Source organism: Podarcis liolepis (genome assembly GCF_965112155.1).
Source record: "Podarcis liolepis genome assembly, chromosome: 1".
NCBI lineage: Eukaryota > Metazoa > Chordata > Lepidosauria > Squamata > Lacertidae > Podarcis > Podarcis liolepis.
In genome coordinates, this window is record NC_139554.1 from 117617915 (window position 1) to 117643438 (window position 25524).

General features: G+C 41.3%; 1 protein-coding gene across 5 annotated transcripts in view; it reads left to right on the forward strand.

Annotated features, from left to right (window-relative positions):
• TLK1 (tousled like kinase 1) overlaps positions 1 to 25524 on the forward strand; it is a 69256-nt gene that overhangs the window by 16085 nt on the left and 27647 nt on the right. For 4 of the 5 annotated variants that reach the window (XM_083468301.1, XM_083468303.1, XM_083468302.1 and 1 more), the window contains 3 exons: positions 18821 to 18939; positions 19283 to 19354; positions 23099 to 23174. In XM_083468301.1, the coding sequence (XP_083324427.1) occupies positions 18821 to 18939; positions 19283 to 19354; positions 23099 to 23174 (267 nt within the window). Of the gene's footprint in view, positions 1 to 15210; positions 15343 to 18820; positions 18940 to 19282; positions 19355 to 23098; positions 23175 to 25524 lie in introns of those variants that run through there. The other variant, XM_083468304.1, reaches the window with a different exon arrangement.

Genomic DNA, 25524 nt, shown 5'->3' on the forward strand with positions numbered 1-25524 from the left:
ACGGAGGTCCTCTGACTGGGTTGGGACGGCATGGGGTTGGGGGGCCAACTCCCATCTCTTGCGGGGGCTCAACTTGTGCCAGTGCCTTCTGTCAAGAGTTTGGGTGTAACCTTCGATGCCTCCTTCTCCATGGAGCCGCAGGTTGCAGCTACTGCAAAGGCGGCATTTTTCCATCACCGCCATATTAAACAGTTGGTCCCTTACCTTTCCCGCCCTGATCTGGCCACAGTGATCCATGCGACAGTCACCTCCAGGCTTGATTACTGTAACTCGCTCTACGCGGGGCTGCCCTTGAAGTTGTCCCAGAAACTCCAGTGGGTGCTGAATGAGGCTCCTTACAGGGTCCTTGCCGTGGGACCACATTCACCCAGTGGTTTTCCAGCTTCAGTGGCTCCCGGTAGAGTATAGGGTCAGGTTTAAGGTGCTGGTTTTGACCTTTAAAGCCCTTTGCGGCCTAGGACCCTCATACCTACTGGACCGCCTCTCCTGGTATGCCCCGTGGAGGATCTTAAGGTCCATAAATAGCAATACCCTCGAGGTCCTGGGCCCTAAGGAAGTCAGATTAGCCTTAACCAGGGCCAGGGCCTTTTCAACACTGGCTCCGGCCTGGTGGAACGCTCTGTCTCATGAGACCAGGGCCCTGCGGGATCTGATTTCTTTCCGCAGGGCCTGTAAGGCAAAGTTGTTCCGCCTGGCCTTTGGCTTGGAATCAGCCTGATCCCCTCCCCCCTTTCCTTTTCTTTCTCTGATGGAACCCCTATTTGGGGACTTCCCTGGCCTTTCTGGCCCACGTAGGACCAGTCTGGATAGTTGGCCTTGGTGAAGATTTGACGTTTTCTCCCCCCAAACAGTTTTTGATCTGGGCTTCCACTGAAATGAGACTGCATTTTAAGTTATATTTTAATCTTGTTTTTAAGTTGTATTTTAATCAATTGTTTTTATACCTGATGTTAGCCGCCCTGAGCCCAGTCTTGGCTGGGGAGGGTGGGGCATAAAAATAAATAAATAAATAAAATTCAGATATTATGCATCTGGAACTGTGTTTAAATTATCCAGATGGTCACTATAGGTGTGGTCATTGTATATGTTGTCCACAAAGTTCGAAAGATTGTTTTCCTCCTGTTGATAATAAAAAATGTGTATTGAAATATTTAATTATTACATCTCTATGTTGTATATGCCATTATGTGTCCATGTTCAAAATTATGTGTTGGTCAGACCACAAGACCTCTTTTTGAGGATTACTGAACACAAATCTGAGAGTCATACTAGAAATTCAGAAACTTCATTAACCATGCATTTTCTGGAATATGATCACAAGCCTTCTGATTTAATTGGTAGTTTTTAACAGAAATAATTTATTCTGTTAACATACAATATTCTTGAACTTTCCCAATGAGTAGTCTTTTGGATGCATAATTTAAACACAATTTCCCTTGCTGGTTTAAATGACAAAATGAATTTAGCTGTATTTGCATTTTCATAAACAATTTATGTTTATATCCTCTCAAAAATAGAGGATATAAAGATAGAGTTTCTTTTCAGGTAGTAGTTCTACTAATGTATAATTTTTCTGCTTGAGTAATAGCATATTTGAGAGTCACATCTTTTGGTGAGATATGGATTGGCAGCTGATTCCCCCTATATTGAATTTCAGTTATGCTTCATTTTGTGAGCAGCAGTGGCATATTTTGAGCAACAACATAGCTGGATTATAGGTTTGTATTTTTACTTTATACAAACTTTTTATTCTATGCTAGAAGGACTTATAATCAAACTATCCTTTTAAATTACAGTCTTAGGAGCAACAAATCCCTTGTGGTGTAGCTCTAGTCATTAAAGGTCTTGTATACGAACTATATCAAGCAATAAATTTATAATGGTAATTTATCCCTTTATAATTTTTGATTCCATTCAAACGAATAACATAATAGACTCTATTATATTTATATATAATTAAGTTGGGGGGGAATGAATACAATTCGGAAAAATCAAACAAGAGGCTCTACGGGGATCTACAGCTGTCAACTGCAAGACCATTTTTGTTTCTGCTGAAACATCTCTAACATCTGTACTGTTTGGAGAAATTGTAATTGTCACACAATAGTGGCTATCATTCATGTTTGTTTATGTTCATTTTATATGTAGTCTTAAACTGTTGACTCATAAATCACTTTTTATACATTTCCATTGCTTTAGGGCAGTGGTGGCCAAACTTGACCCTCCAGCTGTTTTTGGACTACAACTCCCATCAACCCTAGATAACAGGACCAGTGGTCAGGGATGATGAGAATTGTAGTCCCAAAACAGCGGGAGGGCCAAGTTCAGGTGATCTTGTTTGTTACTCATATGCTTTGGGACCTTCTCCATTGTTTTGGTTGCTTTTGGAGAATTAACATCTTAAAATAAGCCAATTGTTAGCGTAGCAGTGCCAGACCTGTCTTTTTTATTTACCCAGGGAAAACATCATAGAGGTAAATGTGTTGAAATGTTCACCCATCTACTGCTTTTCTCCCTGCAACTCTTTCTCAAGCTCTGCTCACTTCCATTAGTAGCAGGTGGGGGGTGGAAGGGTGCTCACCTGCTGCTTTTTAAATGGAAGTTTGTGGGGGGCTCTCTAGTTTAATGGCAAGTTCAGTCTTGTGCACAATACGCAGATCTGCTGTCAAATAGGTAGGTTCTTCTCTCCATATCCTTCTAGATTCATAGTGTATTTGTAGTAAAGAATCCACAAAATCCTTGAGGGACCCAGAACCAATCTTTTCCCCATACTTTCCTGATCAAGATGCTAAGGAAGATTGTTTAAACAAGTGATTGCTCAATGTTTCCTTCTGTGCTCTGTCCGTGGTCCTATTTCAATGTGAGACAAAATAGCACTCCTATCCCTTACACATGTAAAGCGGGATCTAGCTTTAAAATGCTGGTTAGGAACAAACTCTGTGTAGCCTTAAGTGTGCCCAACCCTCTGTCAACGTGTGCTAAAAAATACGTTTGCTTCCCTAATAGCACTGGGGGGAAACTCCTAATAAAACTTCCACAACTCTTGTTCCAGGTAATCCTCAACCTTGATGAGGTGTGAATTGCTATGTGGTGTTTCTCAGGGCCCCTCTGCTTAACTTCCTGAAAAATAGATGTTTTTACACTTGCAGCTTTTGGAGTCAAATCTACCACAATTGGAAAGGCTGGGGGGGGGGAATGCATATAAAGGGCCTTGGTATTGGTTGCCCTTCATAATGCAGTTTAAACCTCTTAGTGACATGCCATATCTACAGATGCTTTACCCAGAGCCTGTTCTGTCTATTTAAACAGAGGAGAAGAGCATGACTGATAAAACATCCCTCCTCCTCAATATTTAGCCTATTTTCATAATAGACTGGTCACTCACTCCCTTAGGATTATGTGCAGGAGCAAAGACCCTGGGTGGGGGAAGCCTGGAGCCAGTACTGAAATGACATTAAGCATTACTTGAAATCTTGCTCATAAGGAGGAACAATTGTCATATTTTATTTAATTATTTGACCTGAATGAAGTATAATTACACTACCATCAAAAGTGTGTAGCATCCTTGCTTTTTCTGTTTGGGTAGCTAGATCAGAATACAGACCAAGACCACAAAGAAGAAAACCTATTTAGAAATGATGGCATCTCCAGTTTATGTTCCATTGAAATATTTGGTTTGGTGGATCACTCTACATTTTTTACTTAATTCCAAAGTTTTTGCTGAAATGTCTTAAGTTAGATTTTAAAAACTGATAGGAAAATGCTATGTGTTAATCCTGCGGTAAATAGTGCATGCTATTTTCAGACTTGATATTGTATACCTTGGATTTTGAGAGCCATTTTTCAGATTTTGGCAGACTGAGTTTATTTCTTTGCGGTAAATATTACTGTTGCTAAAAAACACTACCTCAGAAATGCCATTTATCTATTCTTGTATTGTGCTGTTAACCAGCTGTATCCCTTTCAGCTACTTTTAGCACAACATCTTAATAGTATTGGTATCTTACAACATGGTTGACAAAATCAAAGTGTTCATAATGTGCAGAGTAATTCAAGGTTTTCTATTTTTTAAACAAATATTTTCAGTGCCACAAAATGAAATGCAGGTAGTCTGCAAATCTTCAACAGAGGCAAGCTCTTTAAGATGTTAGAGTAAAACTTATGAGGGAAAATCTAAGTAAGAACTTCAGAAGCTGCAGCTAGTCAATTTTGGGGTGATGGAAGATGCTGCTTCTACAGACCAAATATGGTCTTGCAGTACATGGGAAATATTATGTTTACAGGAAGCGATTGTCCTACATTTTTGGCAAGGACCGCTGATAAAATTGAATAATCTATTCTAATAGCCATGCAACTTAGAGGAATTTTTTGGGGGGCCCGGTAGAATGTCCTTTCAAAGAATGCAATTTCGAAGTATTGCTTGTCAGATGGTATAAATTAACTTAGCTTTCTGTCTGTGCTTTGCTTTGAATTCCGAAGAGATATACGTTGATGTTTATAGGGCATCACACCTTGCTCTCTGACTTGTGGCAAGGAAATATAAATAAAGACAGAGAATAGATAATCTCTGACTTGAGTTCTTACATGTGCTAATATTTCTAGAAAAATATTTTTAGGAACTAGTGTGTCCAATCAGCTTTATACAGGGTCATATACCACTTGCACCCCGACCTGTTTAGGGAGTCCTCAGGACTCTTTAGTGTCAGAGAGGGCGCTCAGGAACAGTTATGTCAATGTGCCTGGCTGTCATTCCATACCAAACCAAGACCTTGACAGTTTTGCTGGTTCTGGGTTTTTGAGAATCCCCAAAGCACATTCCATAATACCTTTGATTTCCTAAGTCTTCATGGGTGGACCACCCTAAAGGGTACCCTACACTTGCAGCACGTGGGTGAGTTTGTAATACCCAACTTCACCAGATAATAATCTGACAATGACAACAGGGTTAATTCACCCCCTCCCAATACCCAGATGCCCTCCTTCACAAGGTGGCGAAGTTTCCTGGTGAGCAAAATGGAAATATTACAGACCACGCCCACTTCTCCCTCTCTGATCCTTCAATCAAGGTTGATGCCTTCTTGGCAAAGCTGAGTCAAATCTACTCAGTCCAACACTCCCAGGTCTCAGTAATGCAAGCCAGATCATAGAATCATAGAACTGTAGAATTGGAAGAGACTGCTAGTGTTATCTAGTCCAACCCCTTGCTATGCAGAAGTCAAAGCTCCCTCATCCACAATCAACTCATGGATGAACATGGTTTTATTAATCCCCTGGCAATAATGCATTAGCCAGTTGTGTTTGACTTGAGATGCTTTAATGACATTTACTAATGGTTTACCAGTGTATTTCCAAAATATCGGTTTATTGAGATTTCATAGGAACGTGGTTGAGCCAATCTTTTATTTATTATTTTTAGTTACACCTTGCCTTTCAAATACATAATCAGGGTGACTTTCAGTAAACCAGTGTTCCCCAACCTTGGGCTTCCAGCTGTTTTTGGACTACAATTCCCATCATCCTTGACCACTGGTCTTGCTAGCGAGGGATGATGGGAGTTGTAGTCCAAAAACAGCTGGAGGCCCAAGGTTGGGGAACACTGCAGTAAACTATTAAAACACATCTGAAGCCTTAATATATGAAATAATGTGTTGACCAAACCCGTTCTTCATCAGTTGGTATGTGAAGCACTAAACTTTGCTTCAGGAAGGAAGTTAGGTATTCCAAGAGAATGAAGTAACATATTTGCCCCTTAAATACCATAAGTGACTGCAGTAGTAATGTCCCATTGCTGTTGCACTTTCGTAATGCCTACCATCTCTAGCTGTGAGGACCAAGATGCAGGATGAACCCCAGTCTTGAACTTTGTGGGAAGTAATCGCAAGGCTCATGAACTGAACTTCTGTCAATGTTTGTTTGGCCTTTTAAAAGGCTGTGGGAGACTGGTTTTCATTTCAGTAGTCAAAATGTCAGCAGGTGAAAGGTGTCTTAGGAGCTGGTTGGTTCAGGGATATTCTGAGGCAGAATGGCTTGGAGTTTATACTAGTGCTCCTTCTTACAGGAAAATGATTTTTATGAGCAAAGATTTGTAAGTATTTCAACCAACATGAAAACAAGAGCTGCTTTGTATTGAAGCAATTCCTGGAGCAATAGTGGAAAAGCACTCATTACTGTACTGTATAGGACACGGACACACCACAAAAACACACACTTGGAGCTGTTCCCAAGCAGTTCAGTGAATTTCCAGATACCATTTGTGTCAATATTCCGTAGCCATCTACATCAAAAGTTGAAGAAAACTCTAATATATGTATATGTCAATACTTGATGTGCATTTCAGAAGATGATGCAATGCAAAATACGTTGTAGTTCGTGCATGTTTAAACCTGCCATTACCGCTTTTGCTGTCCCATTAGTTGGCGCTTGTGAGAATGGTTTTATGCTTAACTAGTATTTGTAGCAATCGAGCTTTGCATATATTTTCTGAGTTCTGAAAATACATTAATAGTAGCATAATCCACCTTTGCAAAAAATATTGAGAAAATTGCAGTAATGATCTTCAATTATTTTAGAGAACGAGGCTTTAAGACCTTCCTTAACTGCTCTGGATAACCTGCCATTTGCTTATTTGCTCTCAAAAAACACACAAAACCATAGAATTTTAGAACCTTTGTATATCTGTGTGTGAAAGTGGGAGAATGAAACAACTGGATATATTTTTGTCTGCTTCTCTGAATTCTAAGGGAGGTCAAATAACTTTATGATATTTATTATTGATTTTTTTTTAAAAAAAAGTCTCATCAGTGTGGGAATGCAGTAAGAGTTGCATAAGAGAAAAATATAGGCCCCCTACCTTGAAGAGTTTAAGGTTCTAAATAAGAGTGACCATGAAAGTTCAAGGGACAAATTTTAACTGTGTGCCAGATCTCTTGCATGAAGTTTGCTCTTACGGATTGCCCTTGAAGCTAATATCACAGTCCTGTATAAAATAGGCATTTCAGTGTGGAGAGTAAAATATTTTTATTATAAAAACTTGGAATAGGTTTTTTCATTGTTTGGAGCTGTGTTAGAGTAAATGCTGCAGTACTTTATTACAGTGGTACCTCGGGTTAAGTACTTAATTCGTTCCGGAGGTCCGTACTTAACCTGAAACTGTTCTTAACCTGAAGCACCACTTTAGCTAATGGGGCCTCCCGCTGCTGCCGGGTCGCCGGAGCACAATTTCTGTTCTGAAGCAAAGTTCTTAACCTGAAGCACTATTTCTGGGTTAGCGGAGTCTGTTACCTGAAGCGTATGTAACCTGAAGCGTATGTAACCTGAGGTACCACTGTACTTAGATATTTTTTTACTGTTGGAACTTGGTCACCAGCAAGTTGTCTTTTATTTGTTCTCTTTTATGTTAATACCCCATGTGGCTTTGACAAAGTACAAAGTGGCAAGTATAATGCCTTTGCTAAAACTTTCATGCCCAGTAATGTGTACTCAGTAATTGCACCATATTTTGAAAGTTGTGCATGATTATTTTTTAAAAAAAGTTTAGATATGGCTTCATTGTAGTTCTTCTGAAGTTTTAGTAAGTCTAATGGAGGCTGTTATGTCTTCTGTGTTATCCTGTAAAGGGGTCAAAAACTCTGACCCCTCCGCAGGAAAATCTTGATAAAATTGAGTGAATGTATATTGAAACAAGTCAAATTCTTCCCAACCCAGTCTCACGGGTTTTGGTGCCATTTTAGGCTACTGAGAGTTGGAGAATATTGAGGGGTTTTTTTGTTTCTGTTTTTTTGCAAGTAACATACCTGGGTTAGGGTGGGAGCAGAGAACTAGCACGCCATATTTCTTGGTGATATCAGCCCCCCCCCCCAATGTGTTGCTTTATTTTATTTACACACACACACACACACACACACACACACACTCTGGTAGGTGTTACCTGTGTCAAAAAACAATAATAACAGAAAATAACATTGATACAGAAAACACGCTGCTTCTGATTTTTATTGCTGTTTCTAAATTACCGTATTTTTCTCTCTATAACACGCACCCGACCATAACACGCACATAGTTTTTAGAGGAGGAAAATCCATAGGCATGCCACCCGTAGGCATTCCCTCCATAACACGCACAGACATTTCCCCTTACTTTCTAGGAGGAAAAAAGTGAGTGTTATGGTGCAAAAAATACGGTATAAATCACATGTAACATTTTAACCCATATCATTATTTAAAATACCGTGGTACCTCGGGTACTTAATTCATTCCAGAGGTGCGTTCTTAACCTGAAACTGTTCTTAACCTGAAGCACCACTTTAGCTAATGGGGCCTCCTGCTGCCACTGTGCCGCCGGAGCACGATTTCTGTTCTCATCCTGAAGCAAAGTTCTGAGAGCCAGTGTGGTGTAGTGGTTAAGAGCGGTGGAGTCGTAATCTGGGAAACCGGGTTCGAGTCTCCGCTCCTCCACATGCAGCTGCTGGGTGACCTTGGGCTAGTCACACTTCTTTGAAGTCTCTCAGCCCCACTCACCTCACAGAGTGTTTGTTGTGGGGGAGGAAGGGAAAGGAGAATGTTAGCCGCTTTGAGACTCCTTAAAGGGAGTGAAAGGCGGGATATCAAATCCAAACTCTTCTTCTTCTTCTTCTTAACCCGAGGTACTATTTCTGGGTTAGCGGAGTCTGTAACCTGAAGCGTGTGTAACCCGAGGTACCGCTGTATGAGCAGTTCTGATTGATAGTCTTCAGAGATAATGATTATAGTGGTACCTCGGTTTACAAACTTAATCTGTTCTGGAAGTCGGTTCTTAAACCGAAACCGTTCTTAAACCGAGGCACACTTTCCCTAATGAGGCCTTCCGCCGCAGGTGCCCTTCCACCGTTTGGATTCCATTCTTTTTGCAAACCGGGACACTACTTCCGGTTTTGCAGAGTTCTTAAACCGAATCATTCATAAACAGGACTGTTCTTAAACTGAGGTACCACGTAACAAAGGTAAAGGTAAAGGACCCCTGACAGTTAAGTCCAGGCACAGATGACTCTGGGGTTACGACGCTCAACTTGCTTTACAGGCCGAAGGAGGCAGTGTTTGTCTGCAGACAGTTTTTCCAGGTCATGTGGTCAGCATGACTAAGCCGCTTCTGGCGAAACCAGAGCAGCGCACAGAAACACTGTTTACCTTCCCACCGGAGCGGTACCTATTAATCTACTTGCACTTTCTGGCATGCTTTCAAACTGCTAGGTTGGCATGAGCTGGGATCGAGCAATGGGAGCTCACACCGTTGCAGGGATTTGAACCGCCGACCTTCTGATCGGCAAGCCCAAGAGGCTCAGTGGTTTAGACCACAGTGCCACCCAAGTCCTGAGCTACCATTATAGTTGCCAGTATATATCCCTTACTAGTCTTCCTTGCATAGAATTCAAATCCTGATGACATTGAACATTGAAAAATTCATTGAGTTAATAAAAATCTAGGTATAGTAATTTGGTCATATCAGGTTTGAGAACCTTGAGGTTTCTCTCTCTGTGGTGCATCACCTATATCACGTCTGCAGAAATATGGTAGCCATATTTGGTATCCAACTGGTAGCCAATATGGTAGCCATATCTGGTATCCAACTGGTAGCCAATCTTTAGCTGCCAGTAGCTCTATTTTTAGTACCCAAGTCACTAGGGTTTCCCCTCTGTACTATTAATTATTCTTACCGGTATATAGTTCAAAGTCCAAGGTCTTTGACCTATGGGTCTCAGATGTAGGTGATGAAATGCAGTGTCTTCTCTTGATTCAGGTGTAGCTGGTCGGAGGGCATAGTTGATTTGTGTATTAGTGAATAGATAATGGAGGCTAGTCGAAGTGTCTTTACAAGCAAGTATAAATAAGCTGTTGTGGGTAAATGATTATGTATGAACAAACACCAGACTATAATACTGCCTGCCGCATCAAAAAAGGCAATGTTTTCCTTGGAAGAAGTCATGTTTATTAATGTTACAAGAATCTTCATGGAATAGGAGTGAAGACTGTATTTGAAAGGTGCTTACCTGAGGCAAATGATGGAGTTAAATCAGCCCAGCTGACTCATACGTCAAGGTTTGGGGAGATCACTGTGCATTGGAGCATGGTTAGAACATGTACGAGACGTTTTCCTTAATGATTTACTCCTGTTGACTTGAGAAGGTTTCTCTTAAAAATGGAAGGAGGTTAGGCGAGAGGAGCTTTTTATCTGGATACAGTAAGGTATTTAAAAGCAGTTGAGACGGTATTGATCTTTTTATTGGTGCCTTGTGTTTCCATTGGCAGTGGGGATAATATATCAATGAAACGATATCCTGCTGACACCTTTATGAGCCAGTTTTGCTAATTCTTCTGATCTGCTTTCCCCCTTTAACTTGCTATTGTTGAACAGATTGAGGGAAATACTTTTTTATGATCCTTTGATTCCTGAGATGCTGATGCTGCTTGTATCTAGTATCAATGCAGGGTATTTTGAAGTTTGGTAATTCAGCAGATGTCAAAGGCACCAACTAAAGACATGTTGCTAATGAAACAGTCACCTGGGGGCAACTAGACATGTTGGTGGCATTCTTACATGTTAGAATTCCAATCCCTGCAGAATTCTTTTAAAGTGGAGGGAAGAGATAGCAGTATTTGAAGCACAGAAAGGGTAGAGATATTTCATGTTTACTGAACCCTCAGGCTTCCTGAGCACTTCTCCCTGACATTTCCTTCTGTCCGTCCGTCTGTCTGTCTGTCTGTCTGTCTACCTGGCCCAGGTCACCCAGTGAGCTTCATGGTCAAGTGGCAATTTGAACCCTGGTCCCCCACGTCCTAGTCCGACACTCAATAACCACTATACCACACTGGATCCCCTGTTGGGTATCCGAGATAGAAAATAATTCTATGGATAGGAAAACACTGTAGCTCACACCTGGAAATAATTTATCCAAAGGCAATGCCACATATTTCAGTTCTGGGTAGAAATTGAGAAAATGGTTCATTATGATGGTGCAGATCTCCATATTCACTCACTGATTTTAAAGAGAGGAGAAATTTACATGTCTTTTGGCACAGAAGCATGCAGAATGGAGAATTAATGCTGTAAACAAGAAGATTAGTCTGCTCTCTGGGTGTGTACATGCAGAGAAATGAAAAGAGCTAGCAAGGAAAGATACTACAACCTTGATTTTTATCAAGCCAAATTAGAACCAAATATCGATCATTTCAATGCAAGCTTCTGTAGTCTTATTGACTATGGGTAGTGATTAACTGCTGGTGTGTATGAAACATCTGTCGTTGCATTATATGAAACAGGTTTTTAATATTATACGACTCCTGAAATTGTACAAGAGTGAAGACATGTGTAAGAGGATGAATGGGTGATATTTATAAAATTAAGCAGCTTGCTTGCCCAAAGTTGAAGTGCAATAAAATACATCTGATTGTTTTTGAACTTGTTCCCTGAGTGCTGCAAATTCAGTGGAAGGGTGGGCTATAAATACTCTTAGTAGATAAATACGCCCCCCTTGTACTCATTTGGATAAAAGTCAAATTAAATTTCAATGTTTTTAGAAAGCAAAGATAAAACTTGGGCTTATTTCTTACAATTTTTCATGGCACAATCTTAGCACTGGTAGATGATATGGAAGCACAAGTCCATCCATTGGAAGAACATATATACTGTACTGTACTTTCCTTCTCTACATACCTGAGGCAATAAGACCTATCCTAGTACTTATTATTCATGCTTTTCCTGAAACACTAAATGGCCCCCTTGGCCATTGGTGGCACAGCAATATCCAGCTATGCTTGTACTCTTAACAAATATTACGACAGTTCTGAGTTTATGTAAGCAGTTGTATTCATTACTACAGGAACTTGATTATACTATTCAGGTTTTTTGAGAATACTTTGAAGTAGTCCAAGTTTGGTCATGAATCAAATTGAGGAGCTGTTTGATATTATTTGTAAGGTGTATACCGTATTCTTCGCTCTATAGGACACACTTTTTCCTCTCCAAAAATTAAGGGGAAATGTGTGTGTGTCCTATAGAGCGAATGCAGGCTGCGCGGCTAAGCCCAAAGCCAGAACAGGGAGACGGAGTGCTGCGCAGCGCTCCGTCTCCCTGTTTTAGCTTGGGGTTAGCTGCACAAAGCCTCCGCAGGGCAGTGGGGTGCCTTCACCCCGCTGCCCTGTGGAGGCTACAAAGGCTGTCCCCACAGCCAGAACAGCAAGAGGGAGCACTGCGGAGCGCTTCGTCTCGCTGTTCTAGCTTGTGGACGGCTGCGCAAAGCCTCCGCAGGGCAGCGGGGTGCCTTCACCCCACTGCCCTTCGGAGGCTACAAAGGCTGTACGAAGGTGGGGGGGAAGGCTGCAATGTTTCCCCCCACCGCCAGCCCCACAAGCTCGGGGGACAGCGGGAAGGCGGCGCGCCGCCTCTGCGCTGCTCCTCGACCTGGTCTTTGGGACTGGCGGTGGGGGGAAGCACTGCTTTCCGCCAGCCCCAAAGAGCAGGTCAAAAGGAACCCAAAGCCTCCGGAGCCCAGCGGGAACTCTCGCTGGGCTCCGGAGGCTTCGGGTGAACGCACCTTGAACGCGCAGAACGCACCTTGTTTTTAGAGGGGGAGAACAAGAATCCCCCCCCCCCGTTCTCCCCCTCCTATGGTCCGGTGTGTCCTATGGTCCGGTGCGTCCTATAGAGCGAAAAATACGGTAGTTCTGCAGTAGATAATAGTTCCTGTTAATCTTTTGTTCTGCATTGCTTTGGGCAGGCAACTGATACATCTTTAAACAAACAAAGCCTCTTGTAGCGTTTTAGTTAGATTCCTGAGCAACAGCACAAAGATTGGCTTGTAGATTTTATATAAACATAGCTTGCATTTACAAACTACTTCTGATGACAATGAAGCACTAAATCTAAACTCCAAACATTTTGCTTTAAATGGGTTGTTGTAGAGTGAGCCGCCTTGAGCTCAGATTCTAACAGCTCAGCTTAACTGGGTTGTTCTGTTGTTTTAGTCTGCTTGTCTGGATTTCAGATACAGTCGTACCCTGGATCCCGAACGCCTTGCAAGTCTAACGTTTGGGCTCCTGAACGCTGCAAACCGGTGAGAGTTGCAGTGAGTGTTCCTGTTTGCAAACGTTCTTTGGAACCTGAACGTCTGCCACAGCTTCCAATTGGCTGCAGGAACTTCTTGCAGCCAATCAGAAACTGCGCTTTGGTTTCGAAACATTTTGGAAGTTGAACGGACTTCCAGAACGGATTCCGTTCAACTTCCGAGGTACCACTGTACTTCAAATTTTAAAGACCTTGTGTAGAAATGGCTGGCTCTTCAGATGCTCATTTCTGTGCAAAAAATCATGGTTAGGCAGTGCCTTTTATTTGTACCAACAAAAATGTAATTAGGCTCTACTTCCAGTCGGGATTCAGGCCTCATCATGGGACTGAAACTGCCTTGGTCGCACTGGTTGATGATCTCCGGCGAGCTAGGGACAAAGGTGAGAGTTGTTTCCTAGTTCTGCTGGATCTCTCAGCGGCCTTTGATACAATCAACCATAACATCCTTCTGGACCGTCTAGAGGGGTTGGGAGCTGGGGGTACTGTTATACAGTGGTTTCGCTCCTTCCTCCTGGGCCGTGTTCTGAAAGTGGTGGTGGGGGATGAGTGTTCAGACCCTTGGGCCTCAGGGTTCCGTCCTCTCCCCCATGCTTTTTAACATCTATATGAAGCCGCAGGGGTAGATCATCAGATCATCAGGGGGTTTGGACTGGGTGTCCATCAATATGCAGATGATACCCTGCTCTACCTCTCTTTCAAATCAGAACCAGTGAAGGCGGTGAAGGTCCTGTGTGAGTGCCTAGAGGCGGTTGGAGGATGGATGGCGGCTAATGGATTGAAGTTGAATCCTGACAAGACAGAAGTACTGTTCTTGGGGGACAGGGGGCGGGCTGGTGTGGAGGACTCCCTGGTCCTGAATGGGGTAACTGTGCCCCTGAAGGACCAGGTGCGTAGCCTGGGAGTCATTTTGGATTCACAGCTGTCCATGGAGGCGCAGGTCAATTCTGTATCCAGGGCAGCCGTCTACCAACTCCACCTGGTACGCAGGCTGAGACCCTACGTGCCCGCGGACTGTCTCGCCAGAGTGGTGCATGCTCTAGTTATCTCCCGCTTGGACTACTGCAATGCGCTCTACGTTGGGGCTACCTTTGAAGGTGACTCGGAAACTACAGCTAATCCAGAATGCGACAGCTAGACTGGTGACTGGGGGCGGCCGCCGAGACCACATAACACCGGTCTTGAAAGACCTACATTGGCTCCCAGTACGTTTCCGAGCACAATTCAAAGTGCTGGTGTTGACCTTTAAAGCCCTAAACGGCCTCAGCCCAGTATACCTGAAGGAGCGTCTCCACCCCCATCGTTCTGCCCAGGCGCTGAGGTTCAGCGCCGAGGGCCTTCTGGCGGTTCCCTCATTGCGAGAAGCAAAGCTACAGGGAACCAGGCAGAGGGCCTTTTCGGTAGTGGCGCCCGCCCTGTGGAACGCCCTTCCAGCAGATGTCAAAACGATAAACAACTACCTGACATTCAGAAGACATCTTAAGGCAGCCCTGTTCAGTGAAGTTTTTAATGTATGATATTTTAGTGTTTTTTTGGTTTCTGTGGAAGCCGCCCAGAGTGGCTGGGGCAGCCCAGCCAGATGGGCGGGGTACAAATAATAAATTATTATTATTATTATTATTATTATTATTATTATTATTATTATTATTACTTGGTGCTATACAGATTTTTCAGCGAGAGCACTGGTCTGTTCCTCCCATTTTTGTAAATATAAAATGCAGCTGGACCGCCAAAACATACAGGAGTTTGGGTAGGAGGAAAACAAAAAAGAATTCGCTAGTTTTATAGTTGACAAAATTGCAGATTACTTTTTTAAAGATGTGTCAGGTAAAAAAGTAAATATATTACAATTATTCACTAGTTGAAGAGAGAAGGTAAGAATTAGAGTCTTATCTTCAGCAAAGTTCAGTATTCCCCAAGACATAGACAACGGAAAGAAAGTCAGGGTATTTGTGAAAAAAATCTGGGTAATGACTGGATTCTACATTTACAAAAATGGATCAGCTATTTTCTTGTATGCCCTAGCAGCCTTTGTGCACATTGTAACCTGTGTAGTACTTAATAGAGCCTAATCTAATTAAGTCTGCTATCTTTTCCTGTACTCCATCTTTAGACTGTGACTAATGCAGACACCATGGCTTCATTATCACAGCAGCTTTTTCACTATTTAACATCCAACTTAATGAAGAGCAGTGGAGAACTTGAAAGATATCTCACTATGCTGTGACATTTTTCTTGGTTCAAATGAAGGTATTGCCTGATAGAGGATTTTAGATTATTTTCTCATGGAACAAAATGGCCCTTCTTCCTTTTCCTTTTTTTTTCTTTTCCCTTTCTGAATAGTATGTGTTAATATTCTACAAACGGTCTATGTTACTATTGCAACTAGTAGAGAGCTGGTTCTAACTGGTCACTTTTCATGCATCTGCCCTTTACTATTTCTTTTCTTTTTGTTGCATGTGTTGAAGTAGAACAAAAGGTTGTGCTGTTTTACTGTTTAGTGCTACAACTTGAAGGATGCATAACGGGTCATTAGATTTTCAGTGTGTGTTAAGCATCTAAACTTAACATGCTTTGACTTTGCATGCTTTGAAAAGTGATTACAGGACTGAAATGCTGTCTCTTCCACACTGGAATGGACTAATAAGCAGTCTTTTGGATGGCAGGAAAAAGGAAAAAGCAGGCAATTTTGGTTTAAGGTAAAGGTACCCCTGCCCGTACGGGCCAGTCTTGCCAGACTCTAGGGTTGTGCGCTCATCTCACTCTATAGGCCGGGAGCCAGCGCTGTCCGCAGACACTTCCGGGTCACGTGGCCAGCGTGACAAGCTGCATCTGGCGAGCCAGCGCAGCACACGGAACGCCGTTTACCTTCCCGCTGGTAAGCGGTCCCTATTTATCTACTTGCACCCGGGGGTGCTTTTGAACTGCTAGGTTGGCAGGCGCTGGGACTGAACGACGGGAGCGCACCCCGCCGCAGGGATTCGAACCGCCGACCATGTGATCGGCAAGTCCTAGGCGCTGAGGTTTTACCCACAGCGCCACCTGCGTCCCTAATTTTTTTGTTTGTTTGTTTTGGAGGGCGATTATCCAGTGTTGACAGTGCAATAGAAGAAAACACTGGTAGGGCACCCAATTTTCAACAGCTACTGTTGAACTTTGCGCTGTTGCCACATATTTTAAATCCAGAGAAGAATTTAAATTTATCGGTAAAAGCAAAAGCTTTTCTGATAAGTAAAAGCTGTTCTGTTTTCAAGAGACAGTTAATTGTAATAATTTAACAAAAGCTACCAATATGATTGTGCCATTATAGAAATCTTGAAATAGGAGTTTCTAGTAAATGTATGAATCTGATGAAGTAGGCTGTTGACTACCAAAGCTTTTGTAACGGTTGGATATGCTAGTTAAGACAAACTTAAAAATAAATTCATATAAACTGCTTGTTTCCTTAACTACACTTTACTGCTTTAATAATGCAAAATGAAACATTTATAACCATGGAATATGAAATTGTTCTGTTTGACATATTTAAGAAATTTAAATCCATAAATGCCTTAGTTTAATACAAGCAAAATTTCAAATATATCTGGTTGGTTTCTACTTCCTTCTGTGAGTCTTGGTTTGTTGGAATGTAGTAGTCACCCAAACTTTCAGATTTTTCATCTGAGGCTTGGGCATCCACAGCAGGTATTTTGCTCTTTCTTCTTTGCAGCTACTTCTGTCTTTTTATTCTCTCAGCAAGGCAATAAGCTGCTTTTCCCCTAGTCAGTAACAGTGATTTGTAGGGAGAGGTGAAAAGGTAGACTATGAGGGAGGGGTCAGGCCAAAAACGACAGAAGAACCAGGATGTTCTCTTCCAGCATCTCCAAGCGAGAGCAAAGGTTACCAAAAGAAGGCAAGCAGCAATTCACAAACAATGAAAGCCCTGTACGTTATGTGTCTTATGAAGATGTCTAGGATTGATGTATATGTCAGAAAAGTAATTCTCTAATTACAATACTTATTCTTGGCTAAAGTTCATGGTTAGCTAGGAAAGAACTTAACCATAAGTTCAGATGGCACACTGGGTTCAGATGGCATGCTAAGCCAACCCTTCGCTCAGCACAGGGTTGAAGAAAGCAGCTGGCTTACAATGTGGTCTGGCTTATAATGTTGCCTGAACAAGTTCAGTGGCTACTAGTCAGGATAGCTGTTGCTATGACTTAGTAATCATTTTTTACATTCATTTCAAGGCAATTTGCAAACATACCGTGAAACAGCAAAAATGTTATTTTAATAATAGAAAAACAGTAACTAGAGGGAGGTTTAAAAACAATAAAAAATGAATGCTTAAGGCAGGTTTTCATTCAGCTGGAAAAACAAATGTGTCTTCAGTTATAGGATCTTAGAGTTGTAGAGTTGGAAGAGACCCCAAGGGCCATGTAATCTAACAACCCTGCAAGGCAGGAAACCAGGGTGGGCTCAAACCACCAACCTTATGGTTAAAAGCCAGACTCATTGTGCCACTGAGGACTCCAAATTGTTTCCGGAAAGTACAGATATTGGGCACTATTCATATCACAACAGGGATGCTTTCCCACAAAATGGACAGTGCATCTCAGACTCTATGGAGTGGGCCTCTTCTTGAGACGTTAAGGTGAAATTCCTGCAGAATGCAGTGACCTACTGGGAATATAAGGGATAAGAGGTTTTCTCAAGTAACCTGCTCCTGAGCTGTATAGAGCCTTTTGAGTTACTACCAAAACATTGACTTTGATGCAGTAGCACGTTGGCAGCCAGTGCAAATCTCACAAGGCAGCCCTGTTTAGGGAAGTTTTTAATGTCTGATGTTTTATTCTCTTTTTAATCTGTTGGGAGCCGCCCAGAGTGGCTGGGGAAACCCAGCTGGATCGGTGGGGTATTAATAATAAATTATTATTATTATTATTATTATTATTATTATTAGTTGTGTGCAGCTGGTAGTTTGCCCCTACAAGCAATACAGAATGCATAACATAAACTTTGCAGCATTTTTGAGGCCTAGTGGCTTTGCTTATCTTCTGAAAAACATTGCTATTGAGCATAGCTATGCAGTTCTGTGTAATTTCTTTCCCAGCTTTGGATAGCATATATGGCAGGTATATCTTGGATTGTGCTCAAGATGGGCATCTATGCAGATGGAGCACCAGTGACTTTACTTGGAATATACCCTTTTCTGAAGGAAGACTGTGTAATGTAGTATATGCATGTCCCGCTATCTGCCCGTTCAGTGTGCAGAAATTCACTTACCTGAACGCAAAGAATTAGGCCTAAACCTTGCTATACAACCCACTGGAAATTGTCCAGTTCCTTACTTCCTAGCTTGTTTGTGCTTTGCTGGTCAGTGACAGCCATTTTCGGGCAGAAAACATGCAGGGAGGAAGCGAGATCAGGCAAAATAGAGAGCAGGAGAGATCAGACAAATCAGTTTTCCCTTTGTCTCTCTTTTGCTGGTTGGCTGCAGCCATTTTAGGAAGAAACCATGGAGGGAGTGGGGACAGACATTGAGCAAATCCTGGATTAGATATATTCGCATAAGACTCAGTGGAAATCATGGACTCGTTATGCGAACTTTCACCTAATAAACGATTTCCAGGGAGCACATTGTGTTCTGTAAGCGGGAACTGCATGTACTGATTTAAAATGTAGGAATTCTAAGATTGCATGTGGTTGCAGTTACACATTCTATAACAAATGAAATGTTTTCTTCTAGGTGCAATGGATGAGCTTCATAGCCTGGATCCAAGAAGGCAGGAATTGTTAGAGGCTAGATTCACAGGAGTAGTGAGTGGAAGCACTGGGAGTACAGGAAGCTGTAGTGTTGGAGCAAAGGTAAGTAGAAATATTAGCTTTACAACATAAAGTGCTCTTTTTCAACAGAGTGGTGATGATCTACCTTAGCAAGTGTATTAAGCAAAATGTCACAATGAGGTACAAGAGAAAATGCTGGAAGTTCATTCAATACCTGGAGTTCCTTTTAGCAGCATCTTCTGGAAGTAGTTGCAGAAGCTATTGGCTACGCCAGAACCTCTAATTATGTTCACATGGTGACCAGAATATGCATGTAGGTGGTAGTTTCTGGAAACATAGACTCTGATGCTATCTTAATATTATATAATTTCAAACTAGCTGTTTGAAACATATTATGCCAAATAGTGTCTCTGTTTTTCAACAGGCCTCAACAAATAATGAGAGTTCTAATCACAGTTTTGGAAGCTTGGGATCTCTAAGTGACAAAGAATCAGAGGTATGAAGAATTTAAACAACTAAACTGACACTTCTAATGTAAGATTGTTGTAACTCTTTTTCATACTTGTGTACATTAGGCCTCATTCTTGAAATGTGCATGCCCGTGAGATTTTCCTGAATGGTTCTACATTGAAGATCTGGAAAGAACCAATATTTTAGTGTTTGTGCAAGAAGATTATAAATGCTATGCTGGTCATGTACGAGTAGATTTGGTTCTATTCAAATGGAAGGTTTGCTAACCACTTTTAGTTTTCTGTTGGATAACGCTATCCGAAATATTGGGATATTGTCAATAAAACACTTTTTTTAGTTAATGCAGATCAATTACTCATCTTTAAAATCTTTCAGTGCATAGTGGCTTCCAGAATTACAGCTGCACTATTATGTGTGCAATTTTCGGTGATGGCTTCATTTCAGAGACTAATCAAATGTCTGTCTATTTTATTATGAGATTAGAGTTGATTGGTAATACCTTTTATTCCTAAGCTATGACCCTTAAATAGGACTATATACTATTTAGCAGCTGTACTGCTAAAGGTTCCTTTCAGTTCTTGGAATAGCCAATTCTATACACCTTGGAATTTTTCCAGCTTGCGAACCTTTCCATAAAGCTACGTGGAAATGACGTGTAAAACTTCTGTTGGTGAAATTCAGCTGTACGTATGTAGACGCCTGCCTGTGTAACGGGAATTAACTGTCTTCTCCAACTCCCCGCAGCCTCCCTGGGTGCCTCCAAAGTCCACTCTTAGGGGGCCCCAAGTCCACTCTTATGGGGCCCCAAACCCTCTTATGGGGCCCCAAACTCAACAGCAGAAGTTGAGGGCACATGGAGGACTGCAAGGAGGAGGACAGGAAGGTGACGTCCCTGTTGTGTGAGCAGATGTCTGTTCTGCTACTGCACAGACAACATTGGTGCGATCAGCAAGTAACAGTATGGCTTTTTTTCAGTCATACAAATATCTGTTTCCTTCTGCCTATATATAACCTACCCAAAGAGTCCCTTCTTCGAAGGCCCTGATCACTATGCCATCTCAAGTGAAGTGTAGCTGTGGCTACAAAAGGCAGGGCCTTGTCAGTGCTGGCACCCTGATTATAGAACAGCCTCTGCAGAAAGATAATTGCCTGGCACCTTGTTTATGATCTTTGTGGCAACAGGTGAAGAACTTTTTATTCACCCAGGCCTGGTAAACTTTTGTTTTCAAAACAAACCATAGGGGGCATATCCAGTGTTGCAGCTCCACTGGCACAAGGGCTTAAGTGTCCTGTTCCTCTCTTGTCCCCTCCAGCCTCACCCCCCTGCATTGTCAAAATCAGCTCCAGATGATTGACAGACCCTCCAAAGCACATTTGGGGCACAAAGGGAAGAGAGAAAATGGAAATCCCATTGCTCCTGCAGAACCCTGCTGGTGCAGCATTAAATACAATCGTAGGTGTTTCAGTACATTTTCAGATAAACCTCCCCCCCCCCCCCGCGCTCTGTAAATTGTTTTGTTCTGTCTCTGCTAAGAATTTTTTTGTTTCTTTGATCTTGGTTGGTTTTAATAACTCTATTTTTAATTTTTTTAATGTTGTGTGCCTCAATTTCGTAAGCTGCCTAGATACGTTCGCTGGTATATGTGAGCACTAAAACTTTGAATGTGTGTGCATTCTCTTTTGTAAAAAAAAATTGACAATAGAGCTCCTGTTAGGATGTGGTTGTAGGGTTGTAATTTCAAAAAGACAACAGCTTTCTGATTACTTGTGATTTCTCCAAAGTACTTGACTGTAAAATGTAGGTTATGCCTGGGATTCAAAGAATGGTGCAGCTAGTTTCATGTGGGGTGGGGGTGGGGAGTGCGCGTTTTCAAGCAGCAGCCTTCTACGTTACATGGCAACTACGTCCGAAAAAAGGGGGTTTCTAAAAAGTCGAGGACCCATCACATCATATCAGCATAAGAATTCCCACTTGACACCTATAATCCCTTGTGCATGCCTAAAAGTAGATCTTTGCATCAAATGCTTCGCATGAATGTAAAACACACATTTAGAACGATAAGGTTTTTTTTAAAAAAGCTTAACTCAGAAACAGGACAGACTTCATTTCTCCTTCACTTTGTCACTGTAGTTGTCAGTGCACCTAGCAATTCATCCAGTACATACATTAGATTTGGCACAACAACTTCTAGCTTGAAATGGGCTTGCTTGTATTCAGGAACGTTCCAAAATGATTGAAGGGTCATCTGTTTTCGATCACATTGTTGGATTGTGGTTGAAATGTGAAGAATTTAGAAAATGCTGTTTTGACTCAGAATTACTTAGCAGTACATCCCCCCCCCCCCAAGCTATACTTGGATTTCAGCTGTATATGGGAAATAGTAATGACTTCTGCCTACTGTTTTATGAGTAAATGGATTCCAGTGCCTTTTGGCTTCTAACTTTTCTGTGTTAAACTGTGATTAAAATTTGCTGACTCTTTATGTTGCACCATGCTTTGTTTGATTGTGCTAACCCTATCCAGCAGCTTAACTTGGGTTCCAGGCAACAAGCCACAATCTGAAGCCATGGTTTGTTGGCTCGTAAACTTGTTTTGTTTTTAACTATGGTTTGGTATTGTGTGCAAACAGTATCCTTCCTTAACAATCTTTTTTTTTTTGGCCTCTTCACCCCAGATGCTTGTTGAGCTACAAAGACATATAGAATAACTCATTGTTAACTCATGATTTGTTAAACAATGGCTTAGCATTATGTGTAAACCTGGCCAATAAGGGAAATAATATTAATGTGTAATTGGGAAATTGCAGTTTTGCTTTCTTTTGAAGCTTGGTGGTGGTGGTTTGGAGCTTGTGTCCTAGGAAAGCATGCGTTTACTGTAGCTTTGATCCAGAGTTATCCCATCTGTGAATGGAAATGTTCATTCTGTTCACAAAAGGGGTTTAGATCCTTTGAAGGCACAGGTTGGAGGAAAGCAAGGAGACAATTTTTGCCAATTCCCCCTTGTCACCATGAACATTGCTCACCCAGTCCTCTGTAGCAGCTCTTGGGGGGTGCTTTTGCTGCTGCTGAAAGAAGGAATAATTTTGCAAGAAACACCTCTCCCCACCCCAATTCCCTTATTCCACCTGGAGCATCTCATGAGTGGAGCTTTTTGTGTGGGAATTCTCAATCCAACTCTGTGCTCTTGTTTACATTTTTAAGAATACTTTTTAACACTACCTTGAATGTCAAATGAGAGTGTACAAAATTAATGGCTTGTATCAATTCCCACGTCCAACATACATAAGCACAAGGCATTTCACATCTTCACAGGGGTTGCTGTTGATCCCTCTATTCCATTCTGGAGGGTCTCCTGTTTATTTCAGCCGGGGGGGGGGGGTATGGCAGATGTAGGGGTTGCCTCAGAAAGGGAGTGTGTGCAGTAGGAAGGTCATGTGACAGTTCTTTAGATCTGAGCCAGTCTTTTCTTTAGCTCGTAGTTGTTACAGTCAGCTTGTAGAGATGTTTTCAATATTTATATGCAAGCAAATTAAAGAATAAAATAATACTAAAACAACCTGGTTTACTGGGGCGATAGAATGAAGTAGCTGCAGTAACTTGATGCGAGTAGGGATTTTGTACAATTCCTGAAAAAAACATTCTATGTGTCACCTTGGAGATAAGTGAAGCTGCCTATTGGTTGAGCATCTCTTTTTAATGCACATTTGCGCGTAGAACTGTTGCTGGCTCCTTTTCTATGCATTAAACAGCATGATTTTGTGTCTGGCAGACTCCCGAGAAAAAACAGTTGGAACCTTCTAGAGGAAGAAAAAGGAAAGCAGAAAACCAGAGTGAAAGTAGTCAAGGTATGAGATATATCATGTACAGCTGATTTTTTAAAATTGAATCATCTAGTAACATTTCAACTTCTTGGGAAAGAAGTCCTCCCTTTTTGAACGTCACACCGTTGCTTCGCATTGTCAGCGGGCATCTAGCTGCACCGAGTAAAAATTCCACTACAAGTTGAATTTGGCTTATGTGTAATTATGGTTTTCTGCTTGCCAAATTGTAGTCTCTAGCAGCACTTTACACAAATATGGCCCTAGAAGTTAGTTTCCTTCTTGAAAAGACAGGGTGGAGTCAATTTTGTAGTTATGCTGTCTTCAGCTGAACAGTCATCCATTATGGTTGTTTTAAAAACCAGCATTCTTCTTTGTTTCTCTTTTCATTTCATATCATTTTCAGTCTGTATATCACTTTTCCACATTACTGATCTCGAAGCAGCTTACAACCTGTTGAAATGACAAAATATAGAACAAAAAACACTGTGCTGTACTACACACATTCAGAAGATAATGAAAATTAACAAAATCCAAGAATCTACTTTACATATAATAATACATATAATATTCAACAAAATATTAGCAAACTCACCCTGTCAGTTGCAACAAATTAATAATTGCAAGTATTGTTAATGAAGCAAACAGCATTTTTAAAAAAATAGTTTTATAAAAGTAACAAATTTCGCTTGATTTTGTCTTAGGGCTTTTCAAAGTAGTCTGGAAGGGACATGCCGCAAGTTTTATTTTGTCTTTTGACAGACACTCAAAGGATCAACAATTCTCTATGGATGTCAATAAATATACTATCTCAGTTTGGAGATGTGTTCACTCGAGAGCAAATAGAGTGTAATAGAAAAATGTTTTGAAGTTGAGGTGGTCTATTAGAATTTTTAAAAATAAACTAGCATTGGAATTGATAAATAGCACTCTGTATTGCTATGAAGATTTGGAACAAGAAATAATATCTGGTTGCTTCATTTGCTTATATTTGATTCAATTGCTGTCAGTAATTAGTTCTTGAATACCTGTCCCATCATTCTAAAAGGCTCCCAGCCCTCCTTTGGAAGAGAGTGTGCTTGGTCCTGGAGAAAATGTTATTTTTAAATTACATTTTCTTATCTTTGTAGACTTTTGTCCAGAGTACAAAAGTCAATGTGCTCAATACACATTGATACATGCACATGCAGAGTAAACATTGCTGCTTGTTTAACTTTGCAGATTTGATGCTTTTAAATTAAATTCAAAAATATCAGAAGTTGATTTGCATTGTTTAACCATAGCACAAGCTTTGAAGTGTGTTTGTGTGGGTGCTTCACAGAACTGCTGCTAAACAGAAATGGTATAATAAACTTGTAAATGGCTTATTGTTCCTACTATCTGAAATAGAAGAGAAATGTATTTTAGGAGCAGTCCACAAATTAGCTTTAAGCAACTGTTTTGTTGGAGGACTTATTCTACTAGCTCTAGTGACTAATGTGTTACTTTATCAAACTTGTCTGAATGGGTTTTGCAGAGCCCTATTTTATTTTCGTTGGAAGAAATGGTAGCTGCTAGTTAAATAAAGAGGAGTGAAGGACCATCTTGCTTTATTGTTTAGATAAATAGGCATTCCTTTCATAAACTCATTAGAGATGTGCTCTTGTCCGACACACCTTAGAAGTGAGAATAGTTTGAGGGTTATAGTTGACACACAAACAGCCACACTTCCTAGTTCCTTCCTATACCTTCTTTTGGACTGCTGCTGTTGTGTCTTAGATTGCTATCTTGTCCGTCTTCCCAAAAGATATCAGGGTGACAGGCTCTGCTAGATGTTATTGGCATAATTTTGCACTTTACAGTGGCTTGGACCCACACACAATTTGCTGCCATCTCACAGAGAACGCTCTCCTGGAGTGTGTGGTTGGTGGTGCTCCAATGCTTATTTTGGGGTGCACACCACTATTGCTAATTCATGGTTCAAATAATAATAATAAAAATCCATAGAATGACTGATAGACATTTTGGAAAATGCTTTCTGTAAACTTCATTCCAAGCTATGGCCAAGTGGAAATTGCCGCCAGTAATTAATTTTCTATGGAAATAGGCATGAGACTAGTTCTCTGGAACAGTCTCATATTACTCTTCATGTGATAACTTTAGACAAATTTATGGCTTTAAAGAATATTTTGGAGAGGAACGAAAGCGTTTCATGATAAAAGGAAGAAACACTACTTTTTAAAAGCAGAAGCCTGTGTGGGTGAGAGAGATTCACGGTCCTTTTTTTCTGTACGTGGGAGATGGTCGTAATGACTTTGAAAGCTGTCTCAAAATGTCATAGGCCAGTATCAACAGCATCTTGCAAGTACAACTGATGATCCTATACTTGACTTATAAA